Below are 22,344 nucleotides of genomic sequence, written 5' to 3' on the forward strand. Positions count from 1 at the left end.
TCACTTCTGCGGTGCTCTTGTCAAAAAAGCCTAATGTGAATTTAATCATCATGAAAACTGGATAAACGCTGATTAAGGGACATTCCATAAAGTAACTGGCCAGTGCTCTTCAAAAATGTCAAGGTCATGAACGACAAAGACAGAGGAGCAAGCTGTCACAAATAAAAGGAAACTAAGGAGACATAACAACTAATGTAATGTATTAACCTCGATTGGATCCTGGACCAGAAAAGGGACATTAGATGGACAACTGGAGAAATGTGAATAAGGTCTCTAGGTTATACAACAGTATTGCATTGGTGTTACGTTCTGATTTTTATAATTCTACTGCAGCTAAGTAAGATGGGTTAACATTTGGGGGACCTAGGTGATGGGGCTCCGAACATTCTTTGTCCTATTCCTGTGACATTTTGTAAGTCTGAAATGATTTCAAAATCAAGTATTAAAAAATAAAATGTTTATAATAGTTCTGGTTGGGGTTTGGCTGGAGGTGCAAGCAGGGGGTGGGATATTATTAGAACCAGCTTCATAGGGACGCCTGGGTGGCTCAGTTGGTTACATGCCTGCCTTTGGCACAGGTCATGATCCCAGTGTCCTTGCTCAGCAGGGAGCCTGTTTCTCCCTCTGTCTGCCACTCCCCCTGCTTGTGCTCTCTCTGCGTCTCTCTAACAAATACATAAATAAAATCTTTAAAAAAAAGAACCAGCGGTGTAGAGACCAGACCTTGCGGTCTGTCAGAGAGCTAAGAAGTTAGCCACCAACAGGAGGCAGCAGGAACCTGAAAGCACAAAAGTTTAAATAAACCCTACACAAACCCAATCCCATTCCTTTGGCCACACTTACCCATTTATACCCACAGGTGTTTCAGACCTCACCCCGCTTCCAACTGCTCTCAAAATGGAGAGCAAACTTCTTAATGGGGCTTGAGATGAGTTACTTAATCTCTTCATTCCTCATCTGTAAAATGGGGCCACAAACGCAGGTAAGCCCTTGGGCTGCGGTGAAGACTACCCGAGATAATGTGGTAAGTACTCAGCACGACGTCCAGCAGAGAGAAAGCGCTTGCTGAATGTTGGCTGCTCTAAGCATCTCCTTCATCACCGTCATTATTACTTGGCTTACAGAGCCCCCTACGCACGGCCGCAGCGGACTCGGTTCCGTGGGAGTGGGCGCTCTGCCCCCCGCGCTCACCACCGCCGCTCCCGCACGTCGCACAGCCCTCCACGGGGCAGGCACTCAGCGTGCCATTCAGATGGAAGAAAGAAACATCTGGCCCCGGCTTACCCCTTGAATTATTGTGAGCATAAATATAGCTGCAATAACAGAAACCCCAATTACCAGTAACTTAAATAAGACAAGTTTATTTTTCTTTCGCATAACCATCTGAGCATGAGCAGTCGGTGACGGTAAGGTGTCTCCAGTTTCCCGGATCCTTTCCTAGGGCAGGGCCATCCCCAGAATGTTTACGACCTCATCCACATTCCAGCCCGCAGGAAGCAGGAAAGGCAAGGAGGAAGGACACACTCTTTAAGGGCAGAGCCAAGAGGATACACGCATCACTCGGTTTCCTTCTCACAGGCCAGAGCACAGACAGGGACCACACCCCATGGCGAGGGAGGCAGGGAAATGTAGTCTTTATACTGGGTGCCCCGGGCCTCCATGAAATGTGGTGGTTCTGTGACTGTCGATGAAGAAGGTAATGCTGTTGGGAAGCCCCTGGCAGTCCTGCCAGTCTCCAGCTTCGTCACGCACCCTCCACAACGCCAACCCTACTGCTCTCCTCGGCGTTCGCACACACTGCTCCCTCTGCCAGACACCCTAACCTGGTCCAAACTCCGCCCCTCTCGAAAATTCCTATTTCAGCTTTCAGACCCCTGGAGAGGCATTACTTCCTCTTTGAAGCCTTTTTGAACAACACCCCCCAACCATGACCACCCAGTTGGAATTAGCTCCTCCTCCTTCCATGTAAATTTTCCTTCTTCCCTGAGCTCCCCCCCTGCAGTGGCACTTGTCACACTGTATCTGAGTATTAGTCTGTCTCTCCTACTCCAGCTTACACTCCAAGAGGACAGAGAATATGCCTGTCTCGGTCTGAATTATTAAGTATATACTTCTGAGAATCTATATTTCAATTTCCAAGGTACTGTTGCTTTCCCCAATGGAAAATTATTCTTGGCATAAATATAACCACTTCACCCCATATCCAGGCCGGTTGTAGAGAAGGTACCAGTAAAATAAGATCCACTGCTTAAGAGAGGAAGGATCCAGATGCTGCCCCACAGGACCCTGTGAATGCTTGTCCTATTCCTCACTTAGTTTATGTCCAACTGAGCTAGCTGACAACAGAGACCCACATTGCCAACACCTCCTTACGTGAAATCGGCTGGGCTGGGGCTGTCTTTGGACTCAAGACATCACATGCGCACTTCCTGGGCAAGGAGACCTAGTGTGGCAACATCAGGACTCTGCTGGTTGAAGTCACAGCACAGATGGCTTAAGAACATGAAAAGGCTGTTTAATGTTAAAAGCCTTTGATTTTTTTTTTTTCCAGTTGAATTCCTTCAGAGCCCTGCAAGCTGTAGGCAAAATTGTATGAGCCACGGAGAAAGGGTATTTCAACCAAAACACTGAATTTCCTTGCTTAATTCCATTTCCTTGAGTTTCAAGTCAGAGTCTTAAATACGTGTTTGTGGATTTCGGGTTAGTTTTGTTTGTTTGAGGAAGGGGAGTGAAGGAATGGTTTTAGGCTCTTTTGTTGCCCAGGTTTTCAACACAAGGGAAGAGGGAAAAATATCAAACTCCAATGGAAGAACAAAGAGAAGTAACCATTTGCTGAAGATGTCCTAGCAATGAAACCTAATTTTAAACCCAACCCTACCTCACTATTACTGAGCTTAGAATTCCTGCCTCATCCTTCTTTCCTCATTTAACACTGTTTCCCTCACTTCCAGATCAAACTTATATTTTAATATAAGTTCCAGGAGATTGAGGTTTGCTTTTGTTTGTTTAAGGAAGAGTTCCTTCAATATTAGACCATCGAGCACTCTAAGTGTTGGCTCTACTGGGAGCTTCAGCTCATCTAATTTTCTTGCCAACTCTATAAAGTCAGTAACAAAACAGGGTTCAGAATAGTCCCCGGACAGTTAAAAGACAGTGTCTTCTCATCAGAGACCACCACCTGGAAAAAGAAAATAAAGACACAATGTTTTCTCTGGATATTCAGGGGAAAGTTAAGGGAAATCCAAGAACTCTTTCATGAGGAAGTAAATAAGCCATAGATCATTCTGGGTCCTTTGCCCAAACTAGTCTGTGATGTTATCACTTGATAACATCACTTTTAGTCAACAGCTCCCTGACTTCTTGCCTCTTATTGGCTGCTCAATGGGCCAGAGTGATCTGTGTGTGTTTTCTGGATAACCAGATCTGTGCTCCGCAGCCACCTCCTTTATCAGGAACACAGGGCTATGACATGAAACAGTGGTAGTTGTCACACACACACAATGTCTGTATCCTTATTTTTAAGTACATAATACTGTGGATTTTGTTTTCAACCTACTCTAAACATCATACGATACCATAATGCCTTGAGGACCCAATCTCTAAGAAACCAAATCCATGTGTGACTATGTTTTAAATATGGGTCTTTATTAACCGTGGGGTCACTGAGATCCCCTGCTTATACTTCTGATTAAGAAAACACATAAATAAGTCCTCCTAAATCGTTCCATGTCGGCTATATAGCATCAAAACAGAAATAATTGCTTTCCTCATGCACCCAGATTGGACATTTGCATTAAAACCATTCATTTGAGTCAAAATATGGATGATACATTATGATGATTCAAATCAGAAATGAGAGGGGCACCTGAGTGGTTCAGTCGGTTGAGCGTCTGACTCTTAATTTCAGCTCAGGTCATGATGTTGGGATCATGAGATCGAGCCCCACATTGGGCTCCATGCTCGGCACCAGGTCTGCTTGAGATTCTCCTTCTCCCTCTGCCCCTCCCCCCACTATTGCACTCGCTCTCTCTCAAAAAAATAAATAAAATCTAAAAAAAAAAATTAGAAATTAGATCCTAATTGGGATTCTGGATTAGACAACTTGAAGTTTCCTTTTAAAGATTTATTGATTTATTTTAGAGAGAGAGAGAGAGAACACAAGCGGGAGGGGCAGCAGGAGAGGGAGAAGCAGACCCACCAGGGGTCTTATTTAGCCAGTGGTGGCTTTGCTCTCTCCCATTTATTGAGTTGTAAACCACGCTGGTTGTCAAAAATTGTGCAAATGAAGGCACTTAGAAACAAAGAATGCCACAAAGAAACAAAGGATGAGTAACATGTTAGATATTAACATGCAAGTTACCACACTGGGATATTTTTATCAGAGTGCAAAGGTCACAGTCCATAAACAATTAAGAGCTCTTGGAAGTCCTCTGATAGTATCATCAGAAAATTCCTGCAACCAGAGAACCAATGCACAACCGACCCACAACTGTGAACTGGAGTCTGGAAGAAATTGTGGCCAAAATTCTGAATTTTTTCAGGTGTTTCGAAAAGCCTAGAAGGGCAACTGCCAGTGGCAACGGCAGAACCACGTCCCCATAGGGATGATGCTGAGTCAGTCATTGCTCCCACTTCCCGACAGCAAACCGCAGTTAGAGGAATAGGAGTGTGTTCTGCTTCTTGAAGTCTCCTAACAGCCAGTTTTAAACAAATTCTTAAGTTGCAGAAAAGAAATGACTCATTCCTTCTGCCCTGTGTTATTCAAACGTTGTGCAGATCATTCATGTCATATGTACACATGTATAAAAACATGCAAATATGATCCTCACATGAGACTCTGCTTGTCTAAACTCATTCAGACTTTCGTGTGTTACAGTTGGGCGTAAAACTCATGGTAAAATATATTCGCACTAAATGGAGGGAGCAGAAATCGGGGGCAGGGAATCTACAGTGTCCTTTAATAGCTAACATGCAACTTTTAGGGGGTCTGGCAAGCCAAACTTTCTCATCACCTGAAAATATGCTAAGAAATGAGAGCTTTCCTCGTCTGTTCTAGTTACACGATGCTTGTCTGCCTTTACCTCTCCTAATAATGCACGCTCAAAAAGACACCTACAACCCAAATTCTCGAGTCAGCCGCATGGCTAATATGCTGCAGGATGGAAGCCCAGAATCCATTTTCATGTGTAGTCTCCCCTAGACTGTGACAGAATTCAGGTTTCAATTAGCCTTCTCCAGGCTCCCCAAACCAAAAAGAATCTGGTGGGTTGTTAAACATATTCATAAATAAACAAACGCTTGGTCTCTTGGCAGGCTGCCAGGACATGGTGCCAGGGAGGGATCCAGGCATCTATGGGGAAGCCATGGGGGTCTTTCACTTCCCTCCCTCTGTGGGACTGGGCCAGCGGCGGGCGCCACTCCTGGCTTTCTGAGCATCTTTATGCATCTATGGAACCCTGTGGACAAGAAGTCCACGGAAGAGGCCTGACGTGCAGCCAGAATAGCTGACCGAGGTCCTGCTTCAAATGCACGGGCACTCCGGGCTCGCTGTCAGCAAAAGGAAGTTGTCTATAGGTCTGCAGCCCTTCCCAAACATTAATGTGCATTATGTGGGGATCCTATTAAAATGCAGATTCCCATCCGGCAGGATAAGCGTGCACTGCTGCTGCTGGTCTGAGGACCCGACTTGGAGTAGCAATGTTGTAAAGTGAGCTCCAGACCAGGTTCAGGATTAAATACACGTGGTTCGGAGACGACCCAGGTGCCAGGCAGTGTGCCTTCTACTGAAAACGCAAAGATGGGAAGACAAGGGCCCTGCTTGGAGGAGCCTGCGGTGTCATCGGAGAGGCAGCCTCTAACACAGTATTCATTGAGATTGTTTGCCTTACAAGGAAGAAAACGCTCATCCGAAATGGCTCAAGTGAAATAAGAGAATGTCACTGGTTCCTGTATTTGTAAAGCCTAAGTAAAGCCGACTTCAGGTCCGCTTCAAAGCTGGGCTGAGATGACGTCACCAATACCTAGTTTCCCTTTCTCCACCAAGACTGAGTTTCTCTCTCCCTCCATCGTTTTGCTCTTCTTCCTGTGGCTTGACTCCTTTCTTCTTGAGGCAACACGGATGGCAGTCCAGCCGCGCTCTCTTAATGAGAGTGCCTGTCAATTCCAGATGTCTCAGAAAAAACTCAAGGTGTCTATCTCATTGGATCTAAAGGGGTCATGTGCTCAGCCCTTAACTAAGCACTGTGTCCTGAGAAGTCTGATTTCAGCCTGGCAAACCCTAGGGTTTGGGATGGGGTTAGATCCCACAGAGCCACGTGTACCAAGAAAGCAGGAGGCATGGATTCCCAAAAGAAAATCAAGGGTTGGATGCTAAGCAGCCGAGGCCCACAGTCCCCACTGCAAAGGCCTGATAGAAGTCTGAGCGGGGGGCACCGAGAGCATGGAGAAAAGCACTGATACTTGATAAATACTACCAACCACGATGCGGTGGGAGGGCGACAGACCAGCCACAGGGCAAAGCACGCAGAGTCTGGAAAGGACCAGGCCCTGACCGGTTTGTTGGGGGCCTTCAACTCAACACTGCCCCGCCTCCCCCTCGACCATGGTGTAATTCAGTCCCTCCAGAAATATCTCATTACACTACTTGCTGTGCAGGAGAGGAGAAATGAAAAGCGTGGTTAAATTGCTCCTGAGGTTAGAGGTAAATTGGGATGTAGACTAGATTGCCACACATCAAAGATTTAAAAGCCAGCATAAATACCATGCAGCTGAGTGCTAATTGGTGCTCAAAGGAAAAACGCATTGGTTTGAACTGGAATAGAAGTTTCCACAAGGTATAAACACACAGATGCTGGTTTGTGCATTGGGTTGTGATGAGACCAAACAAATAGTGGGAGAGGACAGTGTCATCTTCAGAAACCAGGGACACCCGCAAGATTTGAGCACCCAGGGGCGCCTGGGTGGCACAGCGGTTAAGCGTCTGCCTTCGGCTCAAGACATGATCCCGGCGTTATGGGATCGAGCCCCACATCAGGCTCCTCTGCTAGGAGCCTGCTTCTTCCTCTCCCACTCCCCCTGCTTGTGCTCCCTCTCTCGCTGGCTGTCTCTCTCTGTCTAATAAATAAATAAGTCTTTAAAAAAAAAAAGATTTGAGCACCCAGTTAATGCCCTCTCCACCATGGCCTCTGCCACCATTATCTGTGACTTCGACATTCATGTTGGAAACCCATCTGACATCCTAGCCCTTCAGCTTCTTAACAGGTCCACCTTCAAGCCAACACAACTACCAACTACCTTAGCCCTTGACCAGTAACAACCACAGAAATGTAGGTTTCAAGAATTCCTGATCAACATTCTACATTTTATCCTGTCCAAATTACTTGTATATTTTTATTTTTATTTATATAAAATCTCAGATCTTTGATCTCATTGATAGTCTCAATCCAGTATCCCTCCTATTTTTTCCTGACCCATTGCCCATCACCCAGTGAGCCATCTTCTCCACACCCGACCTAAAACAGCAGAATGTAGCTAGAGAAACAGGCAACTTGTAAATTCATTATCACCACCAATGCCCAAAATATCGGTGATAATGATGCTGATGACGATGGTGAGATTATTATCATTTCACATGTATTGAGTATCATGATGAGCCAGCCTGACCCTCGATTTTGAGTCAGTAAATACATAATTCTCTTTGGCTTAATTTAGCACAGTGTTTCTCAATGGAACCAATATTGGCATTTCTAGTGGGACAATTCTTCATACATGGGACTGTCCTGTGCGTGGCAGAACATTCAGGATTACTCCCCAGTCATGGCAAAACACACACACACACACACACACACACACACACACACACGGCCGCCAATCCACCCTCCCAACTGGATTGTAGGAACAGTCCCACACCCAGTTTGGAATGACTGGCTGAGTGAAAGGAGCACTGACTCAAGCATCGAAACTGACATTGACTATACTTTGAGACCTTGAGCAAACAACTTAGCCTCTCTGACTACCAGGTTCTTCTCCTGTAAAAGGTGGGATCATAATCTTACTTCAGCCTAGAGGTGGCAAGTTTCAAGTGATCTAATAAAATACTAGTGAGAATATTTAGTGTATTCATTAAGATTATGTTTGGCTGTGACAAAAAAGTTGGCGACAACAGCATAAACAATTAGATGTTGATTTTTCGACATCTTCAGATACCCTGAAGGCTGGTGGTCCAAGGCTGGTGAGGTGGCTCCCCCCTTTCATCAACGGCCCCAGCTTCTGTCTTCCTGCAAGCTGCCTTTACCTTCATGGCTGCCTTTCAGTCATGAAATAGAGGCCCCACTTCCAGACTCAATCTGCAGGAAAGACAGAAAGAAAGGGAGGGAGGGAAGAAGAAGACAAAACAGGCAAGAAAAAGCTCTGTGTATATCAGGAACATAACACTTGCCCCCAAATCCCCAGCAGACCTTCCATTTACACCTCACTGGCTGTCCTATGATCATTCCCACCTACAAAGGAGACAGAGAAACATTTTCAGCTGAGTACCCTGCCTCCTTGACCAAAATTAAGGTTCTGTGAGTAAGAAAGAAAGGGAGAACGGACAGTAGGTGGGAAACCAGCAATATCTGCCATCCTGGGCAAGTTACAAAGCACGATGGAAGTGGAGGGTGGCATTATGATTAAAACCTGAACGAAAGCATGTAACAAAATACAGTATCTACATGAATTTCCCTACATAAATTCCATCTGGAGTCTCATTTATCCACATTACTTAAGACTAAATAAGTGAATGTTCTTTTTTATGTCCAACAGGCATGGTGGCCCAATTAGCTAATGAGGCACATCTCTGCCTCGTTTTAACATAACAATGCAGACTGAACCACCTTGTGTGTAGTGGACTCTGAAGAAAACAGCCCCCAATTATTCAAGATAACAGGAGAATAACAAGTGTGTAAAAGAATTTATAAAAAGACATTTATTGGTTTAAGGCCACCTGGCATCCATCCCCCTACTTCTGATAATTGCATTCTGATTTTCTTGTGGGAAACTACTTCCCCACATTGTGTGTTGGTTGGTGGGATGTCAGCCAAGCTGTCCTTCTTAGGTGCCATGGAACAGACACCTGACCCAACCTCAGCCAATGCAACTCTCTCACCCAGCACTTTGAATACTGAATGTGTGAAGCAAAGCAAAGAAGGGAGAGAGGGAGGAAGGGAGGGAGGGAAGAAGGGAAAGGGAGAGGGGGAGAGAAAGGGAGGGAGGGAGACAGGGAAAAAGGAAAGAAAAAAGGAAGGAAGGAAGGAGGAAGGAATGGAAGGAGGGAGGGAGGAAGAAGGGAGGGAGGGAGGGAGGGAGAAAAGAGAAAAGGAGAGAGAATATAAGAGAGGAGAGGGGAGGGCAGGGAAGGGGAGAGGAGAAGACACCAAAGTGTCCAGCCTTGCTCCTTAGCTATTCTTCAATTCTTTGGGCTCCCCACATCTTTTCCAATTAATTTCTTATTTTTCTCAATGTAGATGAGTCAGTTTTGCAGCCAAAGAACCGTGACCGATGCCTAACAGAATGACATTTTCAGACCACCCAGAAACGCAGTGGTCTGCTTTGGTTTCAACCTCATCTCCTACTGAAGCTTGACCAGAATCCCAAAGGGCCTCCTTCTCTGATCCCCAGACATTCTACAGAGACATTGAGAAATACTGGAGTGGTCAAAAGACTGGTAAGAAGTAAGAAAATAACAAGTCCTACGATGGAACATGTCAGAGAGCCCCCGGTTGGGAATCAGGAGCTGTGACTTCTAGTTTGTGCTCTTCCTCCAGCTGGGGACACAGAGCACCTCTCACGGCCTTTCTGCACCTCAGTTCCCATACTTGTAAATGACAGCGCTGACTCTATCATGTCAGTTTTTATAAGATACCAACACTTCTTAACTTTGCTAGGTCTCCACATGCGCACTGAGTTCCTCGTGGGAACAGTGAACAAGTCATATTATCAGCTTCCTGACTTTCTTCCTCCTTGAGCCCGGCTCCAGCTACCTTACCCTTTATAATTTACATAAAATTGCCTAGAAGCCCCACCTCACCCTTGGAGAGAAATTCCCCCGCTTCCAAACTCCCCCAGGGACTCCGGGGTAAGTGAGCACTTCCAAGGTGGGCTGCAGAATTTGCTATTGCTTCACCTCCTGCTGTTCTTGCCCCATGCCGTCCTGGCTGGCACTACTCTGATCCCCTCCACCCGCAAAGCCCCAACTACGCAAGGGGAGGCATGTAGCAGCCTTTACCGGAGGTTTGGGCAACAGAGGCAGCTACAGGGCGCCGGGGTGGCTCAGTCGGTTAAGCAGCTGCCTTTGGCTCAGGTCATGATCCCAGGGTCCTGGGATCAAGTCCCACATCAGGCTCCCTGCTCAGCATGGAGCCTGCTTCTCCCTCTCCCTCTGCCTGCCTCTCTCTCTCTCAATCTCTGTAAAAATAAATAAATGAAATCTTAAAAAAAAAAAAAAAAAAAAAAACAGAGGCAGTTACGGTGCAGCTCAATGGAGCAACTAATGCCAAGCTGAACACCAATCTTCCTGGCCCTGGCCATTCTCTTCTTGGGAGCCTCGAGGCAGTGTCCCCTCCCTGGGCCCCAGCATCCTGAGCCCCCTGTCACGTTGCTTATCCCCAGTCATTCCTCTCTATACCTCTCCCCTCTCTGTTTACTCTTTTTCTCCCAACCCCCCAATGTCCTGTCCAGGGGTCACACAGAGCTTCTTCCCACCACCTAAAGGGCCTGTCAGTTGTTTGGCCAACAAAGGACATTCTAAGAGGAATTTTGTCCAACAGCACTTGAACCAACAGTTAACCTTTCTTTTTCTGCTGCATAAAAATACATCTCTAAAGATACGGATAACACCTGTTCTTTGGCTGAAGGCATAATGCCTCAAGCATTCAGGAGGTATTTCTCAGAAAGCATTTGGCTGGAACAAAAACACTTGCTATTTTGTTGGTATCCCTTCATGGAAACAGTGTGATCTCTGATCTGCCAAGCAAGAAGAAAGAAGCTTTGTCACTTACTAGCTACGGGACCTTAGGAAAAGGACCCATCTAAACCTATATTATTCTTCTGTAAAATAAGGACAATAATAATACTTATTCCATAGGATTGTGGTGAGAATAAAATAGAATCATACATAAAAAGTGCTGTGCACAGTGACTGGCACATAACAGATGATCTGTAAAGGGTAAATGATGGTATTAAGATTATTACCATCATTACTGCTACTTATGGCACTTAAAAGTGAAATTAAAATGGTGATAGCAAGTTATAAAGAACACAGCACATCAAGAAGTCACTTGGGAAGTGTGGAAATATAAATGAAAAACTGTGTGCAACAAAGACTTAACCTAAATAAAGTGCACTTGGAACTCACGTCCTGGGAAGGATACCAGTCTCGCTAGCAAGTAGGGCTGGTTAAATAACAGGGCTAAGAACTATAAACGAGAATGTCGTTCTTTCAGAAAGAGAATGTGTTTCATTTATATTTTTCTTTGGAAAAGGAATAACATGATGCCCTCCTTCATCTAAGGATACTGAGAACCAATATGAGAACATCAAATATCTTCATTCCTCCCAGGAACTCGTTCAGCCCTAGAGAGAATAAGAGTTTGCCAGAGTAACTGGGACATCTGAAAATGGAAATGGAATATTTAGACCTCCATGTTGTTTCTTGAAAATTTCCAGTCCCTGGAAAGGTTAAAAGAGAACCACAGTTCCTCAGTTTCCTTTACAGTAACACATTTTCCTCCTGGGCTCTTTAAAAATTGCATCGTTGCTCTATTATTGTTTCTCTGTTTCAAACACTAATATGGAAGGATCACACTCGAGGCCTTCCACAGGCATGATTCAGTATATTCTTTTTGTCCATATTAATTTGCCTTCTTTCTCAGCTTCTGTGTGCCCCACATAGAAAGTTCGAGACACTTTCTACGTAGAATGGAGCATACTACTCCAAAGCCTCCTGGACAAAGTGTCTGGCCCTCAATCCCTTTTGCTCTGTCTTCTTGGGTCACGTCTTTTATTTTGCACTCACTAAAGACGTGTGAGCAAGACGCTGCTTTGGTGCTGGGGAGATACTCATGCAAATAGGATTCGGTCCCTTCCCTCCTGAAGAACCTAGACTAGGAGAGGACGTTGACTGTGAACAAAGAGCCCCAATCTGTGGGGACTCCCACCGGTAGATCTCTGCACAGGCAGTAGGGGAAGGGGGGACAGAAAGACACTTCTGCATCTTAGAGCGGGGCCAATAAATAAAACCTTCGGAAAGATCCGGGATCTTCAATAATGAGTGGGAATTCACAAAGCAGAGAAGAAATGGGAGGCAGGAGGTGGAGAGGGTAGAGAACTGCTACCCGGAGGAAAATAGGACGTATCACACCTATAATAAAAATAAACTTAGCCAACTATACTTAGCACAATGAGGAGGCACACCAGTTGGTTTAGTATATCTTGCACCTTTACTCCCTGCATTTATTGTGACTTGACCCTCTGCTCTTCCATATATAGACTTCCCATCTCTATTACACACAAAGCAAATACGGAGTCCCACGGTAGTTCCAGAAGGCAGGGAACATCGTCATTAGCGGAACTCGCCAGTATCCACAAGCTGAGGACAAGGAGGGCGTGCTCTCCATCCTCACGGAAGGCGTCTAACCTGTTCTTATGGGGATTCCTACAACACAAGCAGTCTTGTGCCTGACCAGTCCTGAGAACGCTCAGTCTCCAGTGTTCTCAAGCCCACTGATGACTCAGAGGGGCGCGTCAATCACTGGCTGCAATTACGAAGGATCCCCTGTCACGTGTGCATGCACCTCCTTAGAATTCCATCGTGCAAAGTGCATTCGTCGCGCTAGGGTGGCTTTGCTTTACTTATAGTTACACACAATAACTCCTACCTTTGCACCGATTTCCCAGGAACTTGCGGGCCATTGTGATTTGCTCTCTCCTCTGGTTAGGCATTTCAGTCCCTGCTCCCAGACCCAGGAGAGCCTCCCCGGCATACAACCCGTGCTCTTGGCCGGCCCCACGCACAGAAGGACCCCGTGCATGGCTTCATTCTTAGGCTGTTGCTGAACTGAAATGCTTAAAGGTTTTTTAACGAGGACTTCCACACTTCCATCTTGCACTGAGCTTCGCAAGTTATGTCGTCTAGAGGACTAACCGCTTCGGGGTGAGTTTCTGTCAAGCCCTGCCTAGACACCCAAGATGGGAGTCGTTTTAGTCACAGTGATCATTTTCACCATCATTCACGTGGCAGGGTGACTATCACAAACCCACGAAGCTCGAGCAGCCCCAAAACACGTTTTGACGTCTGATTACAAATAACCGGTTGGACCAAAAGTTAGGCTTTGGCCTTGGCCACACTTGATCATTCTTTATCACCCTGCCAAGTATGCGGATAGGCTCCTACTCCTTCAAGGCTCCTTCAAGTTTACAAACAATACCACCTCCAAACACTGGTTCATAAAGCTGCCCATTCTATAAACTTAATGTGTTCTTTAGGATTTAACAGTTTCCTTAGCATAATTTGATTAAGGGTGTGCAGAATTGCAACAGCCGTAATAAAAGTCAGGCCCTGTAATTTCAATTATTAAACACTTGTACCAGAGCCTGGACCCAAGCTGCTCAGCGGCTGTGAACTTGAACTGCAGAAGTAGCAGCTGGGATGTCCAGAAAGGAGGGAAAGGATATGAGCAAATTCTGTTCTTCCTGTGACAGATATGAAAGGGCCCTCCTCAAGGTGAGTGACACAGGGGTCCGTAAGCTGTGCATTTACCTCAGGCCACCCCCTCACGCAGCTCAGGCCATTCCTCACACTGCCCTTGTTGTTTACTACCTGTCCACACCGGATGCTGACACGGAACTGGCATAGCTTCTGACAGACTCATTGGCCACTCACTCTCCCGAGGCCTGAAACCAAGTCTCCCTCCCCACATGCCGCTTTGCAGGCATTCAAACATTCTCCTTTGCAGACCTGAAGACAGTGCAGGAACTCAATCGCATGTGTGGGTGTGGGTGTGCGCGGGGGTGTCGTGAGGAGGGAGGGAAGACCATTGGGGGAGGCGGGTAAAGTGACACCTCGGCCTTATTCACAACTACAGATAAGACATGCCTTTTTATTTCCCTCTTGGTCTTTCTGAAGTCATCTCTAGAGACGGGGTTTCAAACATGATCTTTATTTAATTGCTGAGACCCAGGGAATATTAATTAACAGCCTCACTCAGATTCACATTCATTTCAAGCCGACAGCATCATCCAGCCGCAGCCACACCGCATGCAGCAGGGACCCTGCACCACTGGCCCCAGCCAGGCAGGGATGCGTGGGCACCGGCAACCACGGCCTCATTCAGCGTCCACGAGAGGCCAAACTTCCTGGGAGGAACTCTTCCTCCACCCGGGTGAAATCCACCTCACGGCCCATTACACCGCGCAAAGCCCTCAAATAATAAAGAAATATTACAACCCTAGAGCCCTCCCTCCGGTACCAAGGCAGCATTTCTTCTACGGGTATGTTTTGGTCCCTGCCTTTACCTTGTTAATGCAATTGGGAAAACAAACAATAAATGTCAAATCCCTCATTTGGAAATTTTTACTTCTCCACATTCAGAAATTCTGAATTTTTGTGTCTAATTCATCTGTGGGAAATAGTTGCCTATCCCCGGTCACCCTGGAAATCTTGAAGATGTTCTGGTGGCCCACTCCCCACATCTACACAGAACCCAAGGCCCCCTTCCTCCAGCAAACCTTGGTGAACAGCCTGGCAATTTCTCCAAACAGGGAACACATTCATCCACTCTTTCCCTTCCGAGCGCTTTAAAATTTTGATAGTTCGATATCTCATTCACTTACTTACCAAGTGTTTATCAAGTACTCACTATGCAGTGGACACTGAAGGGTACAGGATTTGCCCCAGTCCCTGCTTGCAAGGTGCCCACGAGTCAGCCTGAATGAGGCCTTTGAGTTCCTCCGAGCTCCCTGAAATTCAAGCACCCGGCCGGGGCCACTGCCTTGTTCCAAACTCATATTTGTTGACTAAATGCACCAGGTAGACTTCGTTGTATAAATAGAGTTTTCTAATTAACAAAGGCATTCCAAAGTCAAAGGGGTCAGTCAGGCGTGCTATCAGCTGAGCAGAATTCGAAAATAAAAATCACTGGGATAACCTGCTCTGAGAGTATTTCCTCCTGCTGATGGACATATTGCCAAGTTGGGAAATGTGAAAGGATCGCCTAAAATTTACGTCTGCTGCCTCAGAAACGGTCACGGGCTCGGCTGCAATTTGCTGTGGCCCAGGTCTGCTCGCGCCAGGGGCTGACAGCAGCTTATTAATGCCAAAACGGCTTCTCTCCTTCTCCAACCCGTGGAAGCTGAATGTCACTGATACGACTATCTCGGCCGTGGCTGGGAACTACACCTGTCTTGCTTTCCTAGGATGCAGCTAGGTACAAATCTCCAGGAGCCACAATTCACCTTTTCCAATTACAGAGTGGCAGAGTGGAGAGAAAGCATCTGCTCCGAACAAGGGGACTGGGCAGAAACCCCGTTCCAACACCGCAAGGGACAAATGTTGGTGATTATGCTTCAAATTTCCTCTGAGCAGAGGCCACAAAGGCTCTGCAGGCTGCGGAGGCTCCACGCAGCACCCAGGATTTTTTTAAATACAAGGTCCAAACACATCGCAATTCTACTTTAACACAAAGTCCTTAGATACACTGAGAGAAGAATGAATTCCACTGTTTAAAAATCCTTCACTCAGAAACGAAGCATGGATTTCACTGTGATTAAGTGGTAAGAGCTGATTCTAACGCCACATGAAATTTGTTTTTAAATGGTTATTCTATTCAGAATGGTTGCCTTTTAATGATGCTGTCTTGATTTCCTGTTAAACCTGTTTCATCTATAGCCATCCAACATTAATATTTATTCTGTTCATTTAATTTTAAAGTATTCTTAAATTAAAGCTATTGCAAATATTCTACGGCTGCCGATGATAATTCAACAGAGGCGCTACCGTGAAAATATCATAGAAAACATGATCAGTGTGTTATAGCTGTCATCTGGTTTAATAAACACAATACTATAAACTATTTTTAGGAAATTAAGAACTAGCCATTCTAGAGTATGTTATAAAATCCACTGCGAAATACAACTTTTTTTTTTAACTTCTGTGCTTCTTTATCTTGAATTCTTAACAGCATAGTTCGACTTCACATTGTAAGGAAAATCATATTTAAGAATCACCTTGTGTTAAAATCTTTCCCATGTACATATTATTTTTCATCATATTTTTCTTCAAAACCCCACATTTAACCAACACAAGTTGGCCTGCAGAGAGTTCACGATAAATTACAGTAAAATACAGTCAGGATGCTCTCAAACTTGTACCGTCTGTAATGAAATATATAACTACACTGTCTCTTGTACCTATTCAGGCTTTAAAACTTCGTGCTGTAATATGACATTCTACAGAATGCTTCAGTAGAAATGGGCTCAGGACAGCAGCACACCATTACCATTGCAGGAAAACTGGCATGGTTTTCTCCCTGGAAAATACCAAATCTCAAAATCCAACACACTTACTCATAATTCATTTTCATTTCCTCTTTCCCAGAATTCATTTTCATATCTAAAAGCAGCTCTTGGCTGAAGCCTTCCACTGTCTAAAACATGTTATAGCTTCTTTGCAATTTTACTTTTAGGAAACGCAGTAAGGAAAAGTAACGCACCCTCACGGCCATCCCACGTAAGCCATGATAAATTCATATTCTGTTTTGCGCTGATTTGAATGGGAAGCAAGAAAGAAAAGGAAACGCCTATGAGGGCACTTACAGCTCTCAGGTGAAACTTCCCTTTTCAAATGCCTCCATGTTAGGAAAACACTCCAGACATATATACTTGTCATTTTTCTAACCAAAGAAGTTGCTACCATCATCAACAATACGTTCACACTGATTTTTGAGCTCTGTGTTCTAATCATTGGAAATTTTTTTTTACTTACATACTCTTCTTCAAAAAAATCCTTTTTCAGAACTAACCTCAGAACCAAAACTTGTCTCTGCTTCAAGGTTCCCCTGTCTTAACTGAACAGTAATCAAAACAGAATGCCTTCAAACCCCCAAGGGGTTGCTTCTTCCTTTCTGTGCTCAAAGTGGAACAGGAAAGTAGTGTGAGCTTTTCCCTCTGCTGCCTTGCCTGGTGTTTGCTTTTCGAATTCGAAGGTTTGTCCCCATTCCTGCGCACCTGACAGGCTGTGATTTACATGTGAGAAAACAACTCCAAGGCTCTTATCAAGGAGTCAGAAGCTGCTCCCACCCATCTTCGTGGTTTTCTAGGAAACAGACTAGGAAAAGGGGGTGGGGGGAGGGGAAGAAAATTCTCTCTGAAGCTACACAGGGCGAGTAGCACAGGGAAATCCAAAGTAATGGAGGCAAATATTAAAAAGAATATTATTTATTATCTTTGTTATTAATTCTCACATAGAACCTTTGCTTTTCACACAAGTCTACTTCTAGAAGAATGCCTCCTGGGTTTATCATGCCCAACGGAGCTCTGTGCTCCCGAACAACTTCCCCTTTCTCCACCCCACCCCTCACGACCAAATTACTCTTCTACCTGTTCACAGATACCACGAAAACTTTGTAAACAAGATTTAGGTTACTGGATCTTGATTTCATCAACATCCCACTTCAAAACGGAAGGCAGGTAGGAGAGAGGGTAGGAAAGGGGAGAAAGAGGAAGGGAGAAGAGGTAGGGGAGAGGAGAGGAGGGGAGCTGGTCAGAACTTTCAAGTCTTGCCTTTGCTGAGATGTGTGTGTATTGTGGCTGTTCCTTGAAATTCAATGACTCAAAACATTGACAGCAAGTGCCTGTGTGGTTATTTATATTATATATCTATAATAGAATATGTGGGCTTCCTCAGTTTGGGTCTGGGCTGTTTTTGTTTAAATACACCACAGTCCTCCTGTGGGTGTCTCCACAGGCAGTTGGGTCTCCCAGGAAACCCTCTCAGAGCCGGGGCTTCCGGAGCAGGGTCTTACTGAGGTCTTTGACCTCCTCGGGGCTATTGACCCGCTCATAGCCCAGCACCGCCATGGGCTGGTAGCAAAACTCCTCCACCTGTTTGATCTGCTGGAACGTGAGGGCCGTCCGCCAGGCGTTGGCCGCCTGCGTGGCATTGCGCGCGGACACCACGAACGGCTTAGAGGATGAGCCTGAGCCACTGGTCATGTTTAGGGCAAACTGTTCCATTTCGGGGCTCACCAGCAGCCCCACAAAGTCGTACACCCTCCGTAGGGTCTTGACGGGGTCTCCCACCAGGTCCTCGTACCGCACTACCAGGTAGTGGCCTTGCAGCCAGTCAGGGGGCTGCAGGGCCGTCTGCAGTGTCTTGGCCATGCTGTTGCAGATGACCTCCATAGCGCCAAGCGCGTGGTAGTCTGCCGGGCCGCCCACACCCTCCTTCTTCACGCCCAGCTTGTGGCCAGCGGCCTCTAGGAAGGGCATGCGGTGGGCTCGCGGGTCCCGGCTGCGCACCACCTGAAGGCTCTCACGGATGAGCCCGTGGCGCGAGCGGATGCGTGAGCTGGCCACAGCACGCGGATCGCGCACTAGGTGGATGACCTTGAGGTCCAGGGCAGGGTCGCGCAGCAGCGGCGCCAACACGGCCACGTCGAAGACACGCACGCCCTTGATGACCAGCGTGCGGTACTTGCGGCACTCCTCCTCGAAGCGCGCCAGGCGCTGCGGCGGGCACTTCTTGCACACCCGATCGTCCACCAGCCCCACGACCTCTTTGCGGTAGGCGGGGCAGAGTGGCGAGGAGCACACCACCTTGTTCGTGGCTGCACCGAAGATGCCCAGCGTGGTGAGGTTGCGCCCTCCGCTGCCCGCGGGGCTGTACAGCTGGAAGACCGAGAGGTCGCAGCGATAGAGAGCGCTCAGCATGTCCCGCGCAGCCCCTTGCAGGGAAACAGCGTCCCCTGGGTACAGTTTTTGCCACACGTGCCACACTGGCTCGTAGAGAAAGAACACCTCGGGATTCTGGTTGAAGAGCTCACCGAAGAAAGACGAGCCCGAGCGCCACGTGGTGAACACATACACCAACTGCCTCTTCTCTCCGCCACCCCCGGTGCCCCGAGTGCCATTGCGGGGAAGGGCCACGGCCCCCGCTGCCCCCGCTACTGCGGGGGGAGCCGCCCCGACGGCGGCGGCTGCAGGAGGGCGGTACGGAGTACGGGGGTCCAAGCGCGTGTGTGCGCGGGGCGGCACTGCCGGAGGAGGCCCCGGGCGCCCCCAGCCGCCTCCAGCCGCTCCCGCCGCGGCACCCAGCGGCCCGTCGGGGCTGCACTGCTGCAGCGGCTCCTTGTGCCACTTGTAGTCCAGGAGGTTGAGCATGGTGAGCACCAGCAGCAGCGCATAGCCCGCGCACAGCACCAGCGCCTTCCTGCGGAACACCTTCATTCCGAGCGGGGACGCGGGCCAGCGACGGCCCGGGCGCCGGGGCCACGGCGGGAGCAGGGCGCGCGGGGCGGCGGCAGGCGCGGCCGGGAGCAACCGGGGGGGCGCGCCCGGGGGCAGGGCTCGCAGTGGGTTGCGGCTCATCACAGGCACAGGCACAGCCGGGGCCAGCGGCGCGGCGGAGGCGGCCCTGCCGCCCAGGAGGGGGACGCAGCGGGCCGACTTCGGGCGCGGGGACTGGGGCCGCGGCTCCGAGGCGGGCGCGGCAGCAGCGGCGGCTGGTCCCCGACGCCCAAGGCTGGCTCTCCCATGGCAGCGGCTCCGAGAAAGACCTGCGAGGGGAAGCAGAGTAAGCGGATGCGCCCCAATCCTTCTCCCCATCCTCCTCCTCCACCTAAGTAACGCCCACCCTCGGGTCGGCCGGGTTCCCCCGCTCACCTGCAGCCGCGGGCGCACCCCGGAGCCGCCCGGGATCACGGCCGGGTGGTCTGTCTTGCTGTCACTCGTTCCTCGATTTCTCGCGCACAGTCTTTCCCGGGAGTCCCCGCGCCCTAGAGGGGGCCGCGGGACTCGGCAGCCCAAGCCCTAGGCAGTTTCCGGGCAGCGCGCGCCCTGCGGCTCGGGAAGGGAAACTTTCACCGGGCCTGGAACCCTGTTCCGTGCTCCGCTGAGCCCAGCGTGCCCAGCTCCAGCGGCATCTCCGCCGCCCTCTCGAGACCGCAGCTTCCTTCCTCGCTCCGGGGGGCGAAGCCGGCTGGGGGAGGGGGCTTATACAGGACCCAGCTCCCGGCAAAGCGGCTCCGCCTTTCTCGCTCTCGGCCTCCGCGCCCGGAATCTTCCCATCTCTCTGGCGGCGGTGGATGGGGCACAGCTCGACCCTGCAGCAGCAGCAGCTGCTGCTTCCATCACTCGGAGGATGCCGGGGCCGGCATAGCCGGCAGCGCCCGCCGCTCCGCAGCCTCCGACTGGCCCGGGAGGACCCTACACACACAACAATCGGCCAAGGAGCCCGAATCTGCAGCGCTCTCTTGCCGGCCCGCCCCCCCCCCCGACACTAGCCGCTTCTGGCCAACGAGGTATCTGGGCAGAGGAAGCCCTCGCCGCTGCCGCCGCCGCCGCGCGAAAGCGGCGCCCGGGAGGATGCTGCTACCCGACTCCCCCTACGCGGAGCGGCTGCAACGCGCTCGGGCCAGCCTCTGCGCGGCTCCTGCCAGCCTGCGCCGGGTTGGTGCGCGCCGCCGTCTGTCGCCGCGGCTCCTCCCCTTCGCCGCGCTGCCCTCCTCCTCCGCCCGTCCCGTGCCCGCCCCCCTCGCAGAGTCGGGCTCCAGCCGCCGCCGCCTCGGGGGCTGGAGATGCGAGGCTCGATTCACGGCGATGCCGCTCGGGCCGCCAGCCACAAGACCCAGGCCGTAGCAATCCGTGCGCAAAGCGCCTGGCCGCGGACGCGGGATTCGGAGAGATCGGGCGCCGGGGGCTCTGAGAAACTTGGAGTCTCCTTGCGGCTGCCGGGCTCAGCCGCAGGTTTTTGCTCTCGGAAAGAGTTGGTGATAAAGTTTGGACAGAAATCCCCCAGCGGCCGCCCACTCCGCTCTTCCCCCTCGGCGTCGGCACCGCCCGCCCCTCCGGGAACCGAGGACGCGCCCGGGCCCGAGTGCGCTCCGAGGACTCCGAGCGCCGCTTGCAGGCTTTCTACTCCTGGCTCACGCGTTCCAGCTGGTCTGGGGCTTCTCCCTCACCGAGGAAGTAATAAATCTTTCTGACCCTGGGGTCAAAGAAGACGCATCAGTTTTCGGGAGGAGTGTGCAGGCGGGGCGCCTTCCCTCCCCCCCCCTCCCGCTTTACTCCACCTACGGATAGGGCAGCTGGGGTTTCACTACGCCCCCCGCAGATACTCTCCCGGTCCCCGCTCGTAGTGACGCGTCCGCTGTGACCGAATGCTCGGGAACTGGGGTGATGGGTCGGGGAGTGACTCGATGTTGTTCTAGTTTACAGTAAAATATTTGTCTCGCTTCTTGCTTTTACAGGTGAGTTCAAATGATTTGACTAAAGGAAACACGGTCGTTGAAAGTAAAAAGAACTCATTCTGAGTTGGTTTAAGTTGAAGTTCTTTTTTAAAAGATGAAAAATCGCTCGGTCGCTCGAGCTTTCTCTCTCGCTCTCAAGAGAACCAAAGACGACTAAGCCATACCCTCAGTTGCATCCGTAAAATGGGGACACTTATAATAGCATTCAGTAATTCAGCGGGGACTGGGTGTTAGATGCCCAGGTGACTTAACCCCACTGGAGGCATTGCCTAAGTACTGGCGAATCACTCGGGGTCCTGAAGCTCACGGGCTGCGGGTAAACAGAGCGCTGGTCTCCTGGAGGCGTTCTGTTACCTCCTGCCCCGTGAAGTTTTTGGAAGTTTGACAAAGTTACTACAAAATTATGTTTGTACTATTTTGGGTAGCTTCTCTCAGCCAGAGGATCCTTCTAAATTTAAAATGTTGCTCTTTGCGCTATTATTCCTCACTGAGTTTTATAGAATCTTAGGAGAGCAAGGACTCTTGGAAAGTGACTTAACTCACGCGGGTTTTCAGGATAGAAAAATGTTCAAAGAACTTGATTTAACCCGTTTTCCAGAACAAAATCCATAAGGCCGCGAGTAAGTTCAGATAGTTATTCCCCCTGTGGTTCTGATAAAGTGTAAGGATGAGGTGTGTCTGGGACAGGTTTCATAAAGATGGGAGGAGGCAGAGCAGAGCTTACCTGCGGCTTTCCCTAGCAGCAAGCGCATCACTTCTGGGAGCGGTCAGGACAGACTTGAATCCCTGTTTACAGAGGAAGGTGGTAGAATTTAATGGAGTTTCTTCCCATCTCTCCATTTCT

General features: G+C 49.0%; 1 protein-coding gene across 1 annotated transcript; it reads right to left on the reverse strand.

Annotated features, from left to right (window-relative positions):
- Nucleotides 1–16,059: 16,059 nt before the first annotated feature.
- Nucleotides 16,060–19,620, reverse strand: CHST2 (carbohydrate sulfotransferase 2). Its single transcript, XM_008711132.2, has one exon. The coding sequence runs from the start codon at nt 19,618–19,620 to the stop codon at nt 18,025–18,027; it is 1,596 nt and encodes a 531-aa protein (XP_008709354.2). The 3' UTR covers nt 16,060–18,024.
- Nucleotides 19,621–22,344: the final 2,724 nt, after the last annotated feature.

Source organism: Ursus maritimus, unplaced genomic scaffold (assembly GCF_017311325.1).
Source record: "Ursus maritimus isolate PB19 unplaced genomic scaffold, ASM1731132v1 scaffold_20, whole genome shotgun sequence".
NCBI classification, from domain to species: Eukaryota; Metazoa; Chordata; class Mammalia; order Carnivora; family Ursidae; genus Ursus; species Ursus maritimus.

Bases quoted from the DNA above. Each gene is read 5' to 3' on its own strand.
- CHST2 (XM_008711132.2), bottom strand. From the start codon at position 19,620: ATGAGCCGCAACCCACTGCGAGCCCTGCCCCCGGGCGCGCCCCCCCGG.